This window comes from Argentina anserina, chromosome 1 (genome assembly GCF_933775445.1).
Source record: "Argentina anserina chromosome 1, drPotAnse1.1, whole genome shotgun sequence".
NCBI lineage: Eukaryota > Viridiplantae > Streptophyta > Magnoliopsida > Rosales > Rosaceae > Argentina > Argentina anserina.
Window position 1 is genome coordinate 9149360 of NC_065872.1, and position 24007 is coordinate 9173366.

General features: G+C 36.0%; 3 protein-coding genes across 3 annotated transcripts in view; all 3 read left to right on the forward strand.

Moving 5' to 3' along the window:
• LOC126805043 (peptidyl-prolyl cis-trans isomerase CYP65) overlaps positions 1-24007 on the forward strand; it is a 309510-nt gene that overhangs the window by 103875 nt on the left and 181628 nt on the right. The window lies entirely within an intron of this gene.
• Positions 239-5315, forward strand: LOC126805051 (casein kinase II subunit alpha-like). Its single transcript, XM_050532143.1, has 10 exons — positions 239-616; positions 753-882; positions 1452-1646; positions 2451-2608; positions 3364-3454; positions 3795-3860; positions 4223-4305; positions 4397-4460; positions 4557-4625; positions 4926-5315. Exons 1-10 carry the CDS (start codon positions 288-290, stop codon positions 4983-4985), a joined length of 1245 nt encoding a protein of 414 aa, XP_050388100.1. The 5' UTR covers positions 239-287; the 3' UTR covers positions 4986-5315.
• LOC126805050 (probable N-acetyltransferase HLS1) lies at positions 18766-20632 on the forward strand. Its single transcript, XM_050532142.1, has 3 exons — positions 18766-19107; positions 19217-19422; positions 19537-20632. The coding sequence occupies exons 1-3, from the start codon at positions 18922-18924 to the stop codon at positions 20399-20401; spliced, it is 1257 nt and encodes a 418-aa protein (XP_050388099.1). The 5' UTR covers positions 18766-18921; the 3' UTR covers positions 20402-20632.

Here is a 24007-nt window from a genome sequence, read left to right on the forward strand (position 1 = left end):
ACGTGTTTGAGGATGAATTACTTGTATATTATTGAATGATATGGGGGCCTATATATAGGCATTTACAACACCACAATCCCGTAGGATTCGGAGTCCTAATCTACTACGGAGATGCTAATCTATCTCCTAACAGGAAACCTATTAGGCTAAGACACACACAAGGGTAGAATAGTAATTCTCCCGGAACAATGGATAATTAATAGAAGAGAATAAAGAGAGCGAAAGAGAAAGAGAGGGACACAGTGGGGTTCGACTTTTGAAAAATAAATCAGGGGGCGATTACTTTGATGGCCATAAGGCCTTCCTTGGAATTCACCGTCTCCAACCACCACAACCTCCTCCTCCTCCTCAACCGCCGCCACCCTTCTCTCTCTTTCTTCACTTCTTCTCCTCCTCCTCCTCCTCTCTTCCCGCTCCGCCGCATCGCTTCCTCCGCCACTCCCCTCACCCACCGCCCGCTGCGGCCGCTCCACCCTCCCCCCGAAACCCTGGCTCAGAAGATCTGCAAGTCGATCCGCCGCCCCGGCGCCGCCTCCAAGGCCCGGGTTTACTCCGATGTCAACGTCATCCGCCCCAAGGAGTACTGGGACTACGAAGCCCTCACCGTCCAATGGGGGTAACTCCCTGTCTCCCTCTCTCTATTATTTCGTTCTTGTTTGTTGAGATTGTTGTAGAAGTAGTTGGGTTTGTAGATACTTGTGGTGTTGATTTTCGGCTTTCGAATTGGTGCTTGTGGATTGTGTGAATTGCAGGGAGCAGGATGATTACGAGGTGGTGAGGAAGGTTGGGAGGGGGAAATACAGTGAGGTGTTTGAAGGTTTTCACTGTACAGATAACGAGAAATGTATCATCAAGATTCTTAAGCCTGTTAAAAAGAAGAAGGTCAGGGAGTTTCGCAATCGTATTGCTTTTTAATTTGTGTGCATGATTAGATGAGTATGAACATTTTCGTGTTGTTTGGTTGCGAATTATTGTCTTGAGATTGTAATTGCGGATTGGTAGTGAACGGGTGTTGGTAAATTAGATTAAGCTTGAGGTGGCAGTTTGCGGGATGGCATTCTTGAAGTTAGTGTAGGCGATTTAGTTGTGGGGTTATTGCTTGGTTGATAAGTTTCATTTCTTGATTGTGGGAACTCAGCTCAGTTTAGAAATGCAGAAAGTAAGGATCTTGTTGTTTGGTGCGGTTTAATCTCTGACAGGCTAATAGGACGGTATCATTATATCTAATTTGAGATATGCTTTAGGCAAAAAAGATAAACGCCTCCTACGATCGACATAAGCTTATGTTTGTTTTGGTGTTATGTTATTTATTGAAATAGACACTGCAGTGGTTCCCTGCGGTTTCACTTGAGAAAAGAATTTTGGAGTTAATGTTATAAGATAAATGCTGTCTTGTGTATTAGCTTCTAACCGGGTCATGATACTTACACCTTGTTATGTGCAAAGTGCAGATTAAGAGGGAAATAAAAATATTGCAGAATCTTTGTGGAGGCCCAAATATTGTGAAGTTGCTTGATATCGTCAGAGACCAGCAGTCAAAGACGCCGAGTCTTATATTTGAATTTGTGAATAATACAGATTTTAAAGTGCTGTATCCAACACTTTCAGACTATGACATACGCTACTACATCTATGAACTTCTCAAGGTAAGCTTGCTATTATTGTATCCCAACACTTCAAATAAACATCTTCACTACTCTTTTGCTCTTTTTTATGCTTCTTTACTGCCTACTTGACATTGGAGAGAATGAAACTTTGCTGACTATATATGGAATATAGTGGTATTATCTATGGACAAAATTGTTTTTTTTTTCTTGGTATATAATATGGATTTGAATCTAATTTTGCATCAAGCTGGCTGCTAAATAGTTTTCTTATTTCTCGACAAAATCTTTTTATTTGTTGTACGGATTTGAGTATATTTAGCACTAGGCTGGCTGGTACATAGCTTACTGATATTTGGAATTGGCCTATGCATCTCCACCCCTAAAGTTTGGGGGCCTAATTGAATCCTGTCTTTCCGAGTGTGTAACCTTATGTGTTTTATGAAATTTGGATTACAGGGGTACCCTCCCGCTTCTGTTGTTGAAATATCGTAAGGACATGGTGGTGTGAGGGGAGAAAAAGTTTTAGAATGAATGGGTCGAGGTGTTTAAAGTAATTTAAGTTCAGGCAGCATTGTATTGAAAACTTGATTTATATCTTTAATGGTTTATCTATTTCAAAATCTATTTTCCTTGAACCGAAAAAGAAACTCATTGAGACTCCAGTTTCCGGTGTTCTCGTGTATAAGGTCTAAGAGTTTTTTTCGTGATTTTTATTTATATAAAGATAGCATTTTTGTCTGTTTCTTAGCGCTCCATATTTGCTGTCATTTCCAACTCAAATTTCAGTTTTTCAGGTTCTAAGATATATCATTTTCCAACTTTCTTCAATTGATCTTTATGTAGGCTTTGGATTATTGCCACTCTCAAGGTATTATGCATCGAGATGTGAAACCCCATAATGTTATGATTGATCATGAGCAGCGTAAGCTGCGCCTCATAGATTGGGGCCTTGCAGAGTTCTACCATCCTGAAAAAGAATATAATGTTCGCGTTGCCTCAAGGTCATTATATATCTCCTATTTACTTCATTAAACAGCAATGAGTATGTTAGTGTATCCATTATCATTGTTGAAACTACCGTATATGCCTTACTTTTCTCTAATAGTTTTGCTCCTGCAGAGCCCTGTTGTACCCATAATTTGATTTAATCTATTGAAATGTAATAATAATTAATGCTATAGACACAGTTATGTATATGGGGAACCACTTGGTATATAAGACTTCTCTTGTGACAACTCGGTTAGGAAAGAAGCTCTCCTCCCTCCCAGTGTTATATCGTCATAACTTTTTATGTTACTTTATTCTAATCTCGCCAAAGTTCAACTGGTTATGTGGCTATATTGGTGGACATGGTATATAGGGATGTAATTTTAGAATTTTAATACATTTAAGATACACACAAACACACATTTGGTAGGTGTTTGTTTTATTGCATATTATGAGAGTGATGGTACTGTACATGATAGTGGTGGAAGCTGAGTTCCATTTATAAATCTGATTAATATCCGGTTTCAGGCAGCAATTTGGAAAGAGAGGAATGATTCCTCTGACATAGTAGAATTGTTTAACACGTCTCTTACCTTTAGATAAATTATGTGCTATAATATAGATACGATTCAGTAGTATCAAGGTTTCATGATTGTTTAGGGTTTGATTACAGCTCTCACATTTGAACTAGCACTGTGAAACCTCTTGGGTTTCAGTTTTGGTGTATGTGGTTTTACCTTACGCTGTTATATGATCTCACTTGTTGCAGGTATTTCAAAGGTCCTGAGCTTCTTGTTGATTTACAAGATTATGACTATTCTTTGGACTTGTGGAGTCTTGGTTGTATGTTTGCTGGAATGGTCAGCATTTTCCTCACTTTTTTTCTGCCTAGTCATATATATCAGATACTGCTGAACTTTTCCGGGTTTTTTTTTCTGGTATATTATATCATCCCAAATCACCTTGAGAATATGATCTTATGATCTTCTACTATTGGTTGAGGTGCTCCAATATCTGCAATGGGGTTTCTTCTACCATAGTAATTAGATGCAAAAGAAAGTGTTTGTAAATGGACCATGGATCTTGATCTATTTGCCTTCATCCATGGGTGGCAGATGACAAGGAGGTTCATAATTTGATACCATGTCAAGAAATGAACTGCTGTTTTGTGATGCTAATGCCAGGCCTTGTTCTATACAGATATTTCGGAAGGAGCCATTCTTCTATGGACATGATAATTACGATCAGCTAGTGAAAATAGCAAAGGTCTGTATGCCATCCACGAATATGCCTTGTATATTTGCTATTATTTATATATTGTATGGTCAATCTTGTGCCTCTGTCCTGTTCAATTCCTAACTGTGCCATCACTTTCCTCTCAGCCATCAGTAGTTTAGTTGGTTTATGTGAAGGATATACTTTACCATAAGCCTTAAAAATTGAATTGCCGATAAATGCGTTATGTTTTTTCTGATGTCCATATACACATGATGCTATATTTTTTTCAGTTCAGCATCTGCTCAGTAAAAGAGCAAACAATTGTGTATAGGCATGCCTGTGTGTGTGTATATTTTCATACAAGTAGTCACAATTTTAAAAAGGGTGCTGAAATGTTTTTTCTAAAACAGGTACTTGGAACTGATGAATTAACTGCTTATCTACACAAGTATCGCATAGAGTTGGATCCACATCTTGGTGCTCTTGTGGGGAGGTAGTTTTTCTTCCCCCTAGTTTATCATTTTTCTTTTCTTTTGTTATCACTTATCAGGAAGCCTCATTATTTTTCTCTTAAATTTCTGCAGGCATAGCAGGAAACCATGGACAAAATTCATTAATGTTGATAATCAGCATTTAGCAGTTCCTGAGGTAAATTTCTCTGTTATGGTGTTGAAGATGTTCATTTGTTCTCTTTCATTTTTGAGTTATCAATGACCTACATTTACTTGTTGGTGCTTTCTCTAGGCCATCGATTTTATAGACAAATTACTACGGTATGATCACCAGGAAAGGCCAACTGCAAAAGAAGCAATGGTAAAATTCTATCTCTTGTGCACATAGTAAATGACCTCCTCTTCTCCCTCTGTTCTGGGGTTTACTACTCATCTTTGATAGATTTGTTACTGTTTGTTGATGCCACAGCATTAGCACTAAGCTTTTTAGGTGTGTGAACATGGGGTTTGGTCTCTGTAGCTCTCTATGGAGTGGAAATAGCCGGTCCAAATCTCATGTTTCAGCAGGCTGATGTAGAATCTGGGCACTGATTTTTTGTTGTAGTAATAAATTTTGTATTCAATTTTAAAATATTAAGCAAATTGTATCTTTGTCATGCAGGCCCATCCTTACTTCCACCCAATTAGAAATGCAGAAAGCAGCAGAACTCGCACCCAATAGTTCAAGCTCAAGATCCTTGCTGGATCATGGTGTCTTCTTTGTGATCGGATCCACCCACTGTAATTTCTGCCCCAGTTTTTCTTGTGGAGGTTGAGTACAGATATAGGGTTTGCATGTGTTTGGGTTTTCATAAAACACAGTTTTGATTAAATTTTCATGTTGCAAGATTTCTGTACTGGCTAGTTCAATTTTGCGTGCGCCCCCAAAGTCCCAAACTGTATGTATCTGATTCAGTCAGCATTTAACTCCATTCCTTTTCAATCAATTAGACATCATAGTGTGCTTGTTTAACTACCTTTTTGGTTAATCAATGGAACATTTGGTTTGTTATCTTCGGCATTATGTGCTTTGATTCCCACCTTTCTTCTAAAGTCAGTTGGGAGATTTGTAGCAACAGTGCATGCAAACAAAAAAAAAGTTTGTTGACAAGTTTCGATCATCCATTGATATTATTATTTATGCTTGAAACCTTTTAAATCTCCCCAAATCTACCTCATGCTGAAGCTCCTATCTTCACTATAGTGAAGGATATGAATTATGAAGTAAGGTCTCTTCCCCTTTGGACTAGAATTTTCTCACCTCCTTTCTTTCCCTACATGTTATGTTTAGAATTTTTTATATCTTCCATGAAGTGTACCGTCATCTGGATCCATAGAATGATTTCCTCTGATTATCCTGGATCCATGGGATGGTATCGACCCCCTACTCGATCTGAAACAGAAACTTGGCAGTTTCCACTTTAATGTCAAAAACAGAAAAACTGTGTAACTGAAACTCAGTAGATCCAAATATCATTACGTAAAATGCAGACTTCTTTATACTGAATTTACATTTGGCAAAAGGCTAAAGCCTAGCAACTAGTAAATTTACAGGTTGAGGAGGTTTCCCGGAGAAGTAATTGATCATCAACTGGGAACACAAAGTTGCAAACGTAAAATTAATCTTTTTGTTATGTGATTGTCAATATGCCATGGTTCATTTATCTTTTTTTTTCTTCAATAAAGCTATTAAAATTTATTGAAAGAAGAAATGTTACAAAGAGGACCATGGTCCATTTATCTAGTTCTTATATTAATTATGCGCGGGACACAGATTTATTTCTTATACACCTCATATGTTAATGAAAACAAAGTTATATATTTTCTTATGACACCAAAACGCATCCATGTTTGAATGAAGAGCTTCAAAAATAAGAAAATGTATGTTTAATATTTCTACTTTCATTTGTCCAAGTTAATATTCAATAACGTTTTCTCTAGTTACCTCTGCAGTTTTTGAACCAGTACATTTTAGTGATAGTAGCTGAACCAGCTAGTGAAAGAAAGGAAGGGGTACATATTCCTTCAAGATGATTCTGGTCAAGACATGAAAGGGAAAGAGAAATAGAATGAGATATGTCATATGATTGACCCTTTGGAAGGACAAAGATCCCCCACATCAAATCCCCACCAAGTAAAATAGAAAGTGAAAAGACATAAGATCATATCTCTAGCTAAGCCCCATATTTAGATTTAGGGGCATGGTGTCCTTAGTCTTATTAGTTTGATGGGCCCTTGTGCTTTGCCCTTTCCTAGAATTTCCAACACAAGAGAGCCAAAAGAGTAAAACAGACTTAAGCCTTTGTTTATTTGCTTGCTCTTCTATCACTTCTCTCCAACTAACTGTTTATAGGGTTTTGAGGTCTTCCAATCCTCCCACAAATCCAATAGCTTAAGGGATATGTCCTTATTAAAAGTTTTCAAAGGATATCCTTTCTCCCTTAATTTTACAATTAGTCTAACACTTACTGAGAGCGTGCTTCACAATCTCACTCACATAAACAGAATGATGAGTGAATTACTAGCTAGTGCATCAATGCAAGCCAAAAATGTGGTTCATTATAAACACCTACGTTGACTGAGGGTGAGGATTTGAGTTGGAGTGTAACCTAATAATTGGAGACAAAGTTAAGACATAGGACTTGAGCTTATGCTCAGGTTATGAAACATTTGGCATATAATCCGATACTGGAAACTAGTGTAAAGGGGACCATACACCATTACAGACTCATGTTACACTAATTAAATAGTGCTAATTTTACATTACATGACTAACAGCAAAGGAATAAACTATCAATTTGAAAGATTTCATTTTGAATTAGGTCAAAATAACGTAAAGATTGACCTACTTTGCATTTTTATGAGGATTAAGTAATGCATTGGTTCTTATATATGTTTCACATGTTGCGTATTGGAATTACAAGGCAATTTAGGACTGTTTTTCATATAATAATATAGAAGGATTCCATCGAAAAAAAGTCACAGGAGGATGTGGAAGGATGGCAGAGAGAGAGAGAGAGAGAGAGAGAGAGAGAGATGCGAGGAGGATGGTAGAACCTCAGTGAGTCCTTCTATCATCAAAGAAAAATCCCAGCGAGTTTAAGAGCAATATGTAGGTGCATGCGTGTATTTATGTGTATATTGTCTAAACCCAAAACTATATAGAATGTAAAGTCTTGTATGCATGTTTTGTTATAAAATTACCATTTTCTATTCTTGAAGGATCCATGGAGATAATTTCAGTGATGATGGCACCTACGTACATGCATGCAGGCAATACATGATACTGATGAACATCATGGAATTTGTTTTTCTCTGAGGAATGTAAGTGACACAGATATTTGTATGTCTATTTTATTTTTTGTCAAATAGATATATATGCATTAATGTCTCCATAATCGATCCCAAAAGTTCTTTCGGTACGTTTTGTTTCACTTTGTTTTGTTTCTTATACATCAGCAAATGAAAAATAAACAATAAACAATCTAAAGGGAAATATACAGTACTTCATACCTGCAGGGATACCGTCAATGATCAAATAGTTAAACTGGTTCTTGGTGTTTGCATGCAGTAAAGAAAGGGAAAACAATTAGCTGTATTATGTACGTCACTTGGCAGGTTGCATACAGTAAGTTACTAACCAGACATATATATGTCTGCAAGGTAAGTTTTTTATTTTACCTTACTGTGTACGAGTCAAAGATGATCGATGATCATCACCCTTTTATATCCATCTGTATACTGAACAGTGGACCAACTAGCACAAATTTAATCTCAATTCCAACTCGGTTGTGTTTTGCATGAGGTTAGCAAATACTGAACCGATGAATTGTTTTATCTGCTAAAGATATTATATGTTTCTCGCTAAGATGCTTCCAGCTTTTGGAAGAAACTGGCTGGATAGATTGTTATGCTAGTGAACCAAATCTTTGACTAGGTGCATTTGTAATTGTGGTAAATGCTCGGAGCTAGTGTTGTAGTGATGAAGAGATTGGTCAAGTAATTGAAAGTGTCATCATCGAAAAAAAAGTAATTGAAGTGTATAATGTCATTCGAGAAGCTGTTTATAACCTTGCCATCTATTATATCCAGCTATTTGTCTCCACTCAATTTCATAGTTCATACTTCATAGCTCTCTTACACAGTCACAACCAGACTCACCTAAGTCCATGAGTGATCAGCATATATGCCCGTGAAGTATACTAACAGAAGCGAACCCTACAAGTTGTTTTCTAGCCTGAGAAGTCCACGCTACATGCTGGTATATGAATCGCTTTCACAATGTTGAGATGCATTCAACCAATGCCTTAATCGTATATTGTTCTCTTGTCAGATAGGTATATCGAGTTAACCCTAGATATATAAAAATAAGGAGTTCATTGTTTTGGTTGTGGCAGAATGAAAGGTCTTGTCACAATGAAGAAGCAGATATAGATCAATTGAAAGATGAGAATGAGATCGAGATGGATCAAATAAAGGCACGTCTGAATCACTGAATGAAAAGAAAATAAGAAGAGGAGGGGAGACACGGTACAAAATCTTAGGGGCCGGGATTTGGCGGAGCCATGGCAGTACCCTAGTGTCGGACTCTTGCCGTACAATCATGCCCTAATGAAACAAATGTCCGAAATGACAGCTCCTCAAATACACCCCCCTCCACTCGTATATCTAAATACAGTACCGAACCTCTCAACACGAACATTGTTTGAGCACATTTTAACATTAGGTTAAATTCGAAGTGATTTAGTCTAAAGGGCGGTACTTGCGGCCTAAATTATTTTATTATTTTTATTTTACGAAATCCTACTTGTAAAAAGAATCTATTTGCCAAGATCATAAGTAATTATGAGCTGTCAAATTCGGCAAGAAATGAGAATTTTTGTTGTAATCAGAATCAAACTCTCTACAGAAGAAAATTTATAATTCTTGAAGCGAAAGAATCGCTAAAACTCTAATCTTACTACTATATAAAGGGGTGAAGAACACAGAAGAAGACACAAGTCTCAATATACAAATCAACACATCTGCTAAACAAGATCCATCGAGCAAATCCTATTCAAGTCTTCCTCGAGGCAAACTAGCGACCAACTACCAAACCACTAAAACCCTCACGTCCTTAGCAACAATATCCAAGACTGCTAAAGACCTCACATCCTTAGCAAGTTCACTCAGATTTACCTATTAAAGCTTTACTTACTCCACAATGATTAAGTATCGATAACGACTCGTATTGAGATGCGAAAGAATGTTTGGACAGATCAGACGACCTACAAGTCGGACCAAGCGAAGGTAAGTTCTCAATCTTGGTCACATTCGCCATCATTAGAAGTCAAAATAATGCACTCACATTCAACAGATTCTTGTACGCAAGCATTGGTACGTCTACGCACACACCACACTCCAAATAGAGAACGTTCACCAACCCGAACCCACAGGCAGCGCAAACAAATATCACTACTAATCTACCGATTCTACCCTATATATTTGCCTTCATTGTCTCCCTCTTCTGCCAATTAACCCCCCAAAAGCTGTAAGACAAACAGTTGGACAGCTAGGTTAGTTTGGACTTTGGAACTGCTAAGATAGACAAAAAGACACTAAAATCCGATTTACCCTATGCCTGTGGATGACTTCGGAGTTGAGTCTAAAATTTTACTTCAGCTGTAAGGATATCAACTCTTACCTTCAACCCTAAACTACGTCCTTTTCTCTTTCAAACAGAGTACGTATGAAGTTACAAGTTGCAATAAAATCAACATATGGTTAAAGATCGATCGGATTATATTCTGTGAAACTGGGTCTACTACTACGTGAGTCTTCCATTTCATTTTGTTTCGTCATCGGGTTTTGTTCTTTCAGATCATCTAGGTCATCCTGGGGTACACAAGGTCAGGCCTCGAGCTTGCATGTCACCGACCATAAAAGCATGTAACAGGAAGGGAACAAGGGTCTGTTTAAGGTGGCTCTTATCAGTCTTATGGCTTTAAAAAATTTGGACTTTGGTATATCTGTTAGACCAGAAAATCCAGTTTTGCCGGGGTCAATTGAAGGTCTCGATGCCAAAGAAACCTAGCTAGCTAGATAGCGTTGAGCACCTTGCCCCTGTCCGATAATCAAAGTAACAATCATTTTGCTTTCTTTACTCATACAATTAAACAAACAATAATAATAAGAGCAAAGAGTGCGAAGAAGCTGCATGGCAAGATCTCAGCAAATAATCGCATACCGTGCGTACTTATATTCCTCGAGCCACACTACTATCCACTACTCATTTTCTCCTTCTGCATTATTGATCTAATCCTTTTTTTTTCCTGAAGGAAATCATCTAATCCTTTAAATAATCGGAATTGAAGAGTAATGATCGGACTTAGAGAGTATTTTTAGTAATATTAACCATATTTAAGTAAATTTCAATTAAAATAATGTAAAATTTATTTTGACTAACCAATTTAGAACTACGTCTACATTAGAGTTCTCTATTTTAGTTTTATTTGAATTCAAAGTATTCATTACATGTTATAAATTAGGGTAAATTCCTCCTATAGTATATGATATTTAGCTACTTGGACAATTTGGTACCTGATGTATGAAAACGGACAATTTGGTACCTAAAATTCTCAAATTTAGGCCATTTTGGTACTTATGTCAATTTTGACAATATTTTCAGGGTTATTTCCGTCATTCTATCTCTACTTTACTTCATTTTTTCATAATACCTCCAAATTACCTCTAAATTATCACTAAAATTTTGATAACTCATCCACTTAGTATCTGTAATGATTTATGTATATAAGTTTTCATAATGTAGCTATCAATGTAAATTAAATTAAATTATAAGTAATTACAAAATTAATAAAAAATTACAATTGCATAAAGGAAAATTATTTCATTTGCAGAAAATAATTAGGATACAATAAGTATATTAAGAAAATAAAATTTCAATATATACGAAGTAGATGCTAAATGAAGTAGATATATCAATTTAATTATCTCCAAAGAGAGGCAATTATATGAAGAAATGAAGAAAATGTGAATTTAATGAGTTTAGAGCTAGAATGACGAAAATAACCCTAAAATATGATCAAAATTGATAGAGGTACTAAAATGGCTTATAAATGAGAATTTCAGGTACCAAATTGTCCGTTTTCATACATCAGGTATTAAATTGTCCAAGTAGCCATACTTTAGGTACCATAGGAGGAATTAACCCTATAAAGTATATATAATTTCCCATAAGAAATGTTTTAAATTCAAATGTTTTAACTTTGAGCTATCTCTCAAGACAAATTTATTAAGTGAGATAGCTCAAAGTTAAAACAAAGTTATAATAGAGAGTATGATGTAACCATTAATTTTAAAAAAAACTAAACATGCTATCTAAAATAGCTAAAAAGTTATGATAGAGAGTCGGCAATATATAAGTACATATTATACATTGCCGAATGAATATATATATACATATATATATATATATATTAATTGGACTTAAAAGTTAAGTGTGACACTTTTTGAATCAAATGTCATACAACTTTCAAATTAATTGAAAATAAAAGTATAAAATAAAGCAAAACCAGATATTTAATTTCATTCGCTAGCATCTACATATTCGTTAAGAATTTATGAGGACAAGCCCTCACAATAGCGCATGAGATAGAATCACTCGTAAATAGTAGATTTCATACATAAACCCCTTAACTACAACTAATCCAAGTCCGATCCATGATAGCTTGTCCAAAGGCTACTAATAAATATGACGCTTGTTCAAAACAAAAATATATATATATATAAAGGAACTCAAATTAGTTGAGTCAAATAATGAAGAATCTGTTGATTTCCAACTGTCATATTAGTTTTTAATCAACCCCAATACATTTTTGGTATTTGGTCGACGTTCCCATAGGGCAAGACAAATTGCAAGATCATTGTGTATGCCTAGTTGACTCCCATTTTATATCACATAGGGTTTCGGATTTAAGCCTCTAATCTCCCCATGCGACATCCAAAATGAGACATAACCTAATACTGTTAGGAATTGTTTGGCACCGGCCCTACAATGCTGGCTGGTCTTCACAAACATTGAAATCCCATATCAAATTTGTATATATGATTATAGGGTAAAAGGCACGTACGGAGCCTTAGAATGATCGCAATGAAAGGGAGCAAGATCCCTAAACACCATGCTTTCGAGGCATTTGTCTTGGCATTTGTCCCTAACTGTTTTCTTCCCACTCCATAAAAAATTGATCTAGGTTAAACATGTAAACACGATACGTGTCGCGTACCCATGTTCTTCATTTTTGACCAGCACTATTTTATCCCTAGTGGTTTTGTAATTTGCGCATGAACCATGAGAACATTGTGGTCCTGCAAGCCCTAGCTAGCTAGGGTTTCAATTTCATAGTTTGATTGGCTAAACTAGAACAATATTTTTGATCCATCATCGACCTAATCAAATTATTAATCCTAATGCACAACAAAACAAAAGCCAAAATTTTCGCACGAATCATGTGTTCTATATTATACAATGGTTATTCATAATTTCATATTCATATACATATGCTCATGCATGACGAATGAGCGAGATCAACTTATCGATATCGGATCAAAGGTTAATTTGTGCTTATTCACTAACATAATGAGATTCCGAATGAAATCCCAATTAAATGACCTTAATCCCTTCCAGAGAATTATGCTTAGAGCAAGTACTTAGTCAATAATTCAAAGTCCTTGTACTTTTCATCAGTATAAAAATCAGTCCAAATATTTTTTCATGATTCGTAATATTCCAATAGGACGCTCCACGACCAAATGGACAGAATAATATGGCGGTAAATGTACGTGATTTGGATTCTCATAATCATCTTAATTAAGCTTCAGAATCTCGTTATGGCCATATATTGGGTTATTAGCTACATGCATTACATCACTGTCACTTTATTCTAATCCCACATTTTTGTTTTCAAAGTATATGCATATGTTATATGCTTCTTCTATTTGACTAGCTGTTATAAATGTATAAGAAAGATAATTTGAGCATCTAATATTATTTCAAGCAACAACCGGTTTTTCATTTGGTGACTGATATCCAAGGTTTAGTCGCTTGGTCATTGTGGAACAGAGTAATGGACAACTACATTCTATATATTAAGAACCATTAAGAATTAGCTAGATGATAGATAGAAATATACCGGAATCTTTGACATCTCGAATCAAATTTGGTGAAGGAAACCCCTGTATAAGACTACAATCCAATACAAGCTTTCAACCTTTGTTTTATGTACCGTTAAATATGTTTTAACTTGTGGTATTTTCTTCTTTACCGGCTGGGTAAATTTTTCCGGTATATATAGTGTTATAACTTATAACTGCAACCCTCATAGCTAGCTCTTCATCCATTCGGTTGAGGAACATGATTCGGCGTATCAGCTTATGATAGCGTTTATATCTACCAATTACCACACAGAATTATGCAATAAAGTTGTGATAGTGACTCTAACTCACAAGGTGAAGTAATGAAGCTCCACTTGAACCAGAATCCACACATGCACCCTGATTCAGAATCGAAATAACATTGTGTTGACATGCAATCTTCAGCACAAGCTCGTGTGCGCGCAGGCTGCCGGGGATGTGTTATAGATCGAGTCGAAATTGAAATTGGTAACGACACGGTCATACATAGTCTATTATAATATGAAATGACGGTATATATAGATAGACGACTAAGCTCAAAATCTCTACTCATGCATGCCTATTCCATTTCAACTTTTAGATGTTATCAAATCATGTTTCTGTTTGCAACGTACAAACTCACCCTTTCTATACAAGGTAAATTCTAGAACCTCGTAGCTAGTTAATAAGTAGAGTCGCGCGCTGATAATTGTTTGTCAGCAATGATAGATGATTCCAAAATTAAAATCAATAACAAAATCTCAAGACTAACCCCTGCTTCTCACAACCACAAGCGTAGACCCGACCATACAGCAGGTACTTCAACCAGACCACAACAATAAACCCTGTATAAAACTCTCATAAAATTATGGTGTACCCTAAAATATGCAATTATACATATGCACGCTCCCCCAGCTCACACAAAAATGTCTTTATATGTTTAGACCTAAATTAGAATAGTGTACATAATAATGCATGTATATATATATATATATATATATATATATATATATATATATATTGTCTCCTATTACAAATCTCTAGCATGCCCGATATTTGCTCTCACATCTTCCTCTTCTTTAACTTCGATATGCTTTTGCTCAATAATTTTAGTCCATTACCATAAAGAAACATTATGAAAACATATTTAGGCCATACCTATACCCCCACAAACTTGCTCTAAAAAAAGCTTTTTGTAACATTGGCCAAAACTTAAACCAACTTTTCTCCATTAACTCGTGATCACACAAAGGTTTAAGAGATGACATTTTTTTATTAATTAAATATAAAAGGGCAATAATAATTAGTTAATGCGAGACTGAATATTAAACTTGTAACGGTGACGTGTCCATCTTCTTTGAACTATCCAATCATTGTCGAAAGTCGAAACCGATATTTGCATGCAAAACACTTCCCAAAAGAGGCAACCCTAATCTGCTTAGGCTAGTCATATTCAATCACGATCGGACGGCTGAGAATTAATGACTTGTCTTGACGGGTTGACCTTATCTGGTTAAAAGTCCGTGCTGTGTAGTAAGTAGGCTAGCTGCAGTGCAGGTCATATATCAAGAAATAGAAATAGGACTGCGCTGCTGGGTTTAGCTGTCCCTAGAGTTCAATCCTAGCCGGACAGAGAGACCTGGGTGAGTGACCTTGCCAAAAATGATGTTGATCGTGAATGATATCCTATAGTGATGCTTACATTTTCAGCTCTCATCGGAAAAGCCACGCTACCCTAAAAGCTGGAAAAAGCCGCTTTTGCAGCACCCAAAAGCACTATTCTCATATGTCAATTCTCACTAGATAGTCACTAGTTAGTTAGTGAGATACTAAATTCTCGCGGTCTTAAATTAAGAAAGTTCTCGTCCGTTACTGAAAACTCCAAATGAAATTGTAACAAAAAAAAAAACAAACTCCAAATGAAATCTAACACATATAATATAGGTAAAAAGACTGATTTGCACCCTAAATTTAGTCATTATTGTCAATTTGCACCATGAATTTACATTTGAATCAATTTACCTCATAAACTTAGTAAAAATTGCTAATTTGCACCATATCCGTTAAATTTAATGTTTTCCATCCAATTTTAAGTCACATGTCATGCATTTGAGGGGTAATATTGTCATTATATATTTATTCATATATAATGATGAAATAAATCGAAAAAATTACTTAAGATGAACACTTGTTATAATGTTTTTTTCGAAACATGTTATTGATTTTTATATTTATTATTTTACGTGATATGGTATGTTAAAATATATTTAAAAAAATATAAATAAATACATTGAAAATTAAAAATAAATGTGTGTTCTGGGAGAATTACTATTATACCATTGTGTGTGTTTTAGCCTTATTAGGTTTCCTGTTAGAGATAGATTCGCATCTCTGTAATAAATTATGACTCCGAATCCTACGTGATTGTGGTTATGTAATGCATATATATATATATATATGTCTCATTATCAATATTTAAATGGTTACGTTTTGTTCTATTACGTCGTTATTATTCTCGTTTCATTCCTCATTAATGTGTATATATATATATATATATATATATATATATAACATACTAGTCTCTATCCAGAGTGAACCTTCATTCTGAAATTACATAGTGAAGTTCCAATTTTAGTACACTTTTCGGTCAAATTTTTTCATCACAAGTGATTCAATATTTAAGTATGTTAGTCAAGATCATCTATGCAAAATTTCATTCAATTCGGTTATCGTTAAGGTATTGCAATTAGATTAAATTAGTGAACGAATTAAATCTGTTCAACATAAACCGTTCATGTAAATCTCAATTTTGAAACCTCAAACCATTGTCAAATTGAATGAAATTTTACAGAGATGATCTTGAATAGCATACCTAAATATTGAATCACTTGTGATGAAAAAATTTGACCGAAAAGTGTGCTAAAATTGAAACTTCACTTTGTAATTTCAGAGTGAAGGTTCACTCTGGATAGGGACTGTACAACATACTATATTTGAATGTGTGGGTATGTTGAACATATAATTCGAAGTAGGGTTAAGTATGTAGAAAAAAGATGTAAATAAATAATTTGATTAAAAAATAATCCTCCTTTTAAATAATATTTTTATTTATTTTTAAGAAAAATATAAATAGAAAATGACAACATTACCCCTCATGTGCATGACATGTAACGCAAAATTGGATAGAAACAGTTAAATTTAACGGATGTGGTGCAAATCGGCAATTTTTACTAAGTTTAGGAGTCAAATTGACTCAAATACAAGTTCGGGGTGTAAATTGATAATTTTAGCCAAATTTATTATGTATTTTGACAATTTTGCCTATAATATATGTAGACAGTTATAAAATTTTAAATTAGACATAGAAATCAGAACGGTCTTAAATTTCGAGAGTTCTCGACTATTGCATAAACTCCTAATGAAATCTCATATGTGCACAAAAAAATGTTTTCGTAAGTCGAAAACCAGATTGATGGATCGATGAGATCGAGTAGTTGCTTTTCAGTCTCACAAATTATTATATGCTCCATATGCCTCCTAATCATATATATTCAAATTTCAATACATTTAAAGCAATATAGAACACCGTTGTCATACTTATATGACAACATATGTGTAGATAATCAAAGTTGATTTTCCGACTTCTTTAAATTTACATGCATGTCCACGATGATGGTGGAAGATGAGTATATACGTATGTGGGGAAGAGAGATGAGGATTAAATTTTGAATTAATTTCAATTTACTCCTTAAATTTTAAACCTAAAATCAGTTTATCATTAAAATTTTTATTTTAATCACTTTCTCCTCTTATAATTTTAAATGACATCAAAGAAAACAAAATTTAGTTTTAATATAGATTACAGTAGAACCTCGTTAAATTAATAACCTCGCTAGAACAGTATTTTTTGTTAGTTCTAACTCGGGGCTAACATGCTCAATTAATATTTCGCTAAATTAGTAACATAATAGAAATTTAAGAATTCATATATATCTCATAGAATATATAAATTAATAATGATATAATTTATATGATAAATTTTAAATTTATGAGGATTTCAATGAAGAATATTTTTATTTAATTATCATGAAATAAAATATTACAATACATCAGATAATATAATATTTTGAACAATGATATCCGTGATAAATCTAACAATGTGATGCATGAACAAAAAGTAAAATTTTTTTTCTTTGAAAGAGTGAAAAAAAAAATATTTATTATATTTTGATAAATTAATAAATTATTAATTAATCGATAAATTAATAGATTATTAATTGATCGATATATTAATAGATTATTAATTGATCGATATATTAATATCTCGATAAAATAATAAATTTCCTCAGTCTCAACCCTATTAAATATAGAGGTCTTACTGTATATCGATAATTATGCTACAAAACATAATTTTAAAGTTTAAGTGTTGTAAAATTATTAGGAATTTTATTTTAGTCTTACATATATGATTTGAAATTTTCTTTTGATAGTTTTTTTTATCGGATTTTAACTTATAAAATTTAGATTTTTTCATTCTCTAATATCATTTAAAGTATAAAAAGGAAACAGATTAAAATAAAAATTTAAAAAGTGAATTGATTTTAAATATAAAATTTAGAGAGATAAAATGAAATTAATTCTAAAATTTTAAAGAGATAATGATTACAAATGGGGTCTTGACGGCAACACTTCCTTTTCTCTCTTTAGAGACATAAATGATCGAAACCCGAAATTAACACCAACACCACCTAAAACACAAATTGGTGCAGCCGTAGCCGCCATTTGCTATCCTTTCATCATTTTAATTTTCCGGTGAATATTATTTTTGGTGCTGTTCATGATTTGCATATTGAATATTAAGGGACTATTTACTGTGGTGGAAGAACTGGGTTTGGAAAGAGAAACCAAAAAGATTTAAAGAGAGACAGAGACAAACGAGAAAAGGTGACAAATATATCCCACCGAATTAATTAAACATTTTGCAGCATTTTGGTTTGATTTTAATTCTATCCCAGTATCGGTGATATAAAATTTATAGGAAGAAGGTAGAGATTCGAGAGAGAGAGAGAGAGACCCTTAATTCAGGTATTTAAGAGGCTCAAAATCTCAGCAATCATGAAAAACTTGAAGAAAAGCTTAACGGCCCTCTCCTTCCAAGTTCCATCCCCAACCCTTCGATTCTTTTATTTCCCCATTTTATTAAATAAACTCAGGGATTTTGTTTTCTGAAATGGGCCCTCATGAAGCCTCTGTGCCTTTTTCCTCCAGTTTCGAGGCTCTAGCTCAAAGCCGTTTTAGCTTATAACTCACGTTATACGTGCTGCTATAGACCACCCTCCTATATAAACCCAACAGCTCACTCTTATTTCCTCACCTCCAGTTCTCTTCTCACTCTTATTACTAATCAGGCAATCCAAGTTTCCGACTTAATTACTTCAGTGATCACAAACATGGTAGCAGATTTGAGTCTCTGTAATATCACAGTGAGGGAGTTCGACCCGAACAAAGACTGTTCCGGCGTCGAAGACGTCGAGAGGCGCTGTGATGTCGGCCCCAGCGGCGAGGTCTCTCTCTTCACTGATCTCCTCGGCGACCCGATTTGCCGGGTCCGGAACTCTCCTGCCTACCTCATGCTGGTAAATAAAATAAAAATTATCGTCATATTATACATGCCAGTGATGCCACCTTCTCTTTCTCATTCCAAACGACATGTTTAACTAACTGTGGATTTTGAATATGGTGTAGGTGGCTGAGCTGGGAGAGGAGAAAGAGATAGTGGGGATGGTAAGAGGCTGCATCAAAACCGTTACATGCGGCAAGAAACACTCCAGAAATAGAAAAAACGTTACAGTTGGCCACCGCAATAATAATGATGACGATATTATCAAACCGGTCCCGGTTTACACCAAGCTCGCTTACATCTTGGGCCTTCGTGTTTCTCCTTCTCACAGGTACATGAACATTTCCCACTATTGAAATGGAACTCTGTCACTCTGTTCGATCTAGTGTTCTTTGTTCACATAAAACATGAACTGAAATTTTGATTCTATCTTTGGTTGGTTTAGGAGGATGGGAATAGGGTTGAAGTTAATTAAGAGAATGGAGGAGTGGTTCGCTGAAAACGGCGCCGAGTACTCGTACATGGCCACCGATAACGATAACAAAGCTTCCGTTAACCTCTTCACCGGAAAATGTGGCTACACCAAGTTCCGAACTCCCGCCATTCTCGTCAACCCGGTTTTCGCTCACCGGGTTAAGGTATCAAAACAAGTGACAGTCATCAAGCTCACTCCCTCCGATGCCGAGTCGCTCTACCGCCGCCGTTTCTCCACCACCGAGTTTTTCCCGCGCGACATTGACTCCGTCCTCAACAACCACCTCAGCCTGGGGACTTTCCTCGCCGTGCCACGTGGCGCGTTCACGGAGGAGACGTGGCCCGGGTCGGACCAGTTCCTTGCCGACCCGCCCGAGTCGTGGGCCGTGATCAGCGTCTGGAACTGCAACGACGTGTTCAAGCTCGAGGTTCGAGGCGCGTCGCGCGTGAAGCGCACATTTGCGAAGACGACCCGGATGGTTGACCGGGCCCTCCCTTGGCTGAAGCTGCCTTCGGTTCCGGAGCTCTTCCGACCTTTCGGAGCCCACTTCCTCTACGGCCTGGGCGGGGCAGGCCCACGCGCGGTGAAGTTTCTAAAGGCGCTTTGCGACCACGGGCACAACTTGGCGAAGGATAGCGGGTGTGGGGTGGTGGCTACGGAGGTTTCGAACCAGGAACCGCTTAAGGCGGGAATTCCACACTGGAAGAGGCTATCGTGCGCCGAGGATCTATGGTGCATCAAGCGGCTCGGGGAAGACTACAGCGACGGCTCAGTCGGTGACTGGACCAAATCGCCACCTGGCATGTCCGTTTTTGTCGACCCCAGAGAGATCTAGTGTTTACGTAAAGAATCCAAACTAGTTTGTAGATTTTATCTTCGTTCAGATTTCAGGGCCCTAGCTCACTGTAACGTTTGTTCTTCATGGAATCATGGTTTAGATTAAGCAAAAGATCAGATAGTGTGGGAAATGGGTTTTGTTCTGGTTTATGTTTTAGTTACTTGTAGAATGGAATATCCAATCCAAATCTAATCTTCTTCATTCTCATCTTTTGTAAATGGAACTGGCTTTTTCAGATTATTAGATCCTCCTCTTCTGGGCCAAAACGCAGCCTTTGGTATCTTGTGGTTCTCAGTCTTTGCTTTCCCAGCTTCGCCTTTTATAAAAAAAAAACAACAACAGGGGTTCTCCTTCTCTGTGATTTTTTGTAATGGCGATTGTGATCAAAATCATTGTCATTCGGAATATTCCGTTGTATTTGTTGATGCAAGGAAAGAAAATAAAGGGTTTCTCAATCACCTTTTGGTGCAACCATATCTATCATTTGTCTTTGATTATATGCTTAAGGACCCTAGAAGAAGATGAGGCTTTTGCTCACTATACATTGCTTAGGTCCTTTCTAGTTTTAAGGGTAGTGGGAATATGAAGTGTTTGAAAAGGACAAGAAATGACATGACCTAAATCCCTAATGAGGGTAAATTAGTCTTTGCGAGACTCTTCCTTGGATTGTACTACTTATGTCACATTCATTTTCATATGATAACACACATTCATATAGCAAATGTGTATATGTATACTTTTTTTGGAAATAAATGTGTATATATATACTCTTTGTGGATGAACTTTCAAACTTTTGGTTTGGGTGGTGTCGGGGATTCTTTTCCTCTGTTTTTTTGGGTTGTTGGGTTGTTTTTGCTCGTTCTTAGTCTTTTCCTTCATGAGCATTAAGCAAAGCCTTCGCTTTCTCCTAGTTATGGTGGGTTTAATTAGGACTTGGGGACATCTTGGTGGGTACATATGCTAATTGGATGGTGACACTCTAGTACATGGTTGGCACATATTCAAACTATAATAATGTGCATAACTATAAGAATAGATATTATTTTGTGTTTTCCCATTGATCGATTACGTGCCTTTTTCTCTACCTATATGTATACACACCCAAAAAAAAAAAATCTAAAACGGTTTTAGCATGATAATGATCTTGCTATCTACAATATAGTATGGCACGCATGCCCCTAGTGTTCTTCGCACAAGTGCCTCGAGTTAGATTGGAGCTATCTTATTTAATTTAGTCTCTTTAGGGTAATGTATGACCTTGTTTGCTGGTCCACTATCATCATATACAATTCGTTTTTATTAATTAGGGTTGTGATTTAATTGATATGTAAGACATGCATCCATGTTTTCGATCTAGCTTTACATATTGCAAGGGGAGTCGATTGCAATTGCAGGAGTCGCCTTTCGATTTAATTAACTCAAAGAACATCAAGCTTGTTGTAATATATTGTAAGAGGGTGTTTTTAAGGGGTTGTACATTAGTGATATTAGCATGGCCGAGTTTAAAATTGATCACCCTTTGTCTGAGTTAGTGAAAACTAGGCCCAACAAGCCTTGAAGGACAATGAATCCTATAAAGCTTGTTGTTGTGTCTGTCCCGTCAGCTCCTCCATTCTTTATTCAAGGCAGTGGCCTGACATGGCTTATATTGCAGTCAGTAAATGACTTATATTGTTGTCAATAAAGGGCTTGGCAAGAAGTGTGTGGTGTGGGAGCTGAAAAACATGAGTTTCAGAAGAAGAGATCACAACAATGGCGCTAAGGAGGTTTTAGCTTGTGAAAGAGAGGTTTTTGAGAATGACAAAAAAAAAAAAAGAAGATGGAGCATGGAAGCATAAGAGTACTTGCTAGGGAGCATGCTAGCTTAACTGTCTCTTCTCTCCTCCTCCTTGTTTATAGCATAGCATAAGGTATTTATAAACTGTCTCAACAGCCAAAAGAATCTTGGTTAAGTGCTTAGACTGTTGGGTAAAAGTAGGGCTTGGTTAAAAGTATGTATCAGATATTGTCTTGCGTCTTGGTCTATTAGATTTGTCTAAAGGTTGTGAAACATCTCTGAAACATGTTTGAGCTTGAAATTTACTGTTGGGATAGGTTTGCAAGAATATCTGATTTTGATGCTTGGAATATGCTTATATATGAAATTCTATGTGTTTGATTGGTTATAAAAGATTTGGGGGCTTTTGGGCTTGGGATTTTTCTCTTCTTCTTATCCGCATTAAGAGTTAGATCGTCGGGCATGAATTTTGGTCCCAAACCCAAAATTACCGACGGGTCTAAACCTAATAACAGGCCTCAAGCGATTTCGTTACCTTCCACACCACACCCATTTTTGTAAGCCTCAAATGCATGAATGTGATTTGGATCCACGTGCATAGCATATTGATTATATGTGTATTTACCTATAGAAATATGAATCATGCTCGAAGAATGCATTGGGCCTGATATCTGGATTTTTAGGCATCAATATATATATATATATATATATATATATATTTGTAATAACCCGAATTTCTAAATCCTATTTCTCGTAAATTCTCAAAAATTATACAACAGGGATTTGAGTAAATCCTCATTCTACGTCTTCCAATCGGTCATTCTTTTGAAATGGAAGTGATTTCAGAAGTAACAAGTTGAAAAAACGTTAGAGTTCCAATGACCAAAAGTTGACTTTTAAATCTGTAAGGTATATGTGAAAACTTTCTTCACGGAAGTCATTGAGCTCAACGATACGAGTTTGTCGACATGCAACACACGCAAAAATGAAGATTGTATGAAAAAGTTACGAATCGAAAGGACGTTGGGTCATTTTTGGAAGTTGTAAAAATAGGGGTAGAAAAGAGGAAACCCTAATGGTGTATTTGGATGTAGAAATTATAAATTCCATGGAGTTTATAAATGATGGCATCTTAAAATTCCATCAATCTGAAATTCGTTAATTGTGAATTCTACTGTTTGGTTATATTTATGTGGAATTTGAAGTTTGTGATAAATTAAGAAATTTTGAAATAAATTAAAGAGATGAAATATAAAAAGAGTATTGTTTTGGAAAGATAATTGAACACTGAAAATAAATTTACAAATGACACATATTTTATGGGGAATTCAAGTGGGGAATTCGAACAACGAATTTTTTCTTTTTATTATTCACAAAAATCTAGAATTTCTAATTTATCGTTGCCAAACAAGGAAATTATTTTTTGGAATTATAAAATCCTCACTTTTAATTAATTCCCTTTTTCTTTCCCTCATCCAAACTCACCAAAATTGAAAAATCAGAAATTGAAGAAAGAAACAGAACGCATGAGCAACCCTTCACCTTCCCCTTCACCGTGCAAATTTCTTCTCTTCCTTTCTCCGCCGCCTGGCAACCAATCCGGCCATCACCAGTCCCCTTGGAACTGCACGACCACCCTCTTCAAGTCTGGGGTGGTGGCGCACCGCCCCTTGCCGCCTAGCCGCCCTACAATACCGTGAAGTCGTGTGGTCTCGCCAGCGTTTCTCCCTATTTCGGCCACCATAGGCCGTGAAACGGAACGCAAGGAGCCGTGCTTGATACCCTCCAAGTGGCTCGAGCCAATTTGAAACAAGGAGGAAGAATCA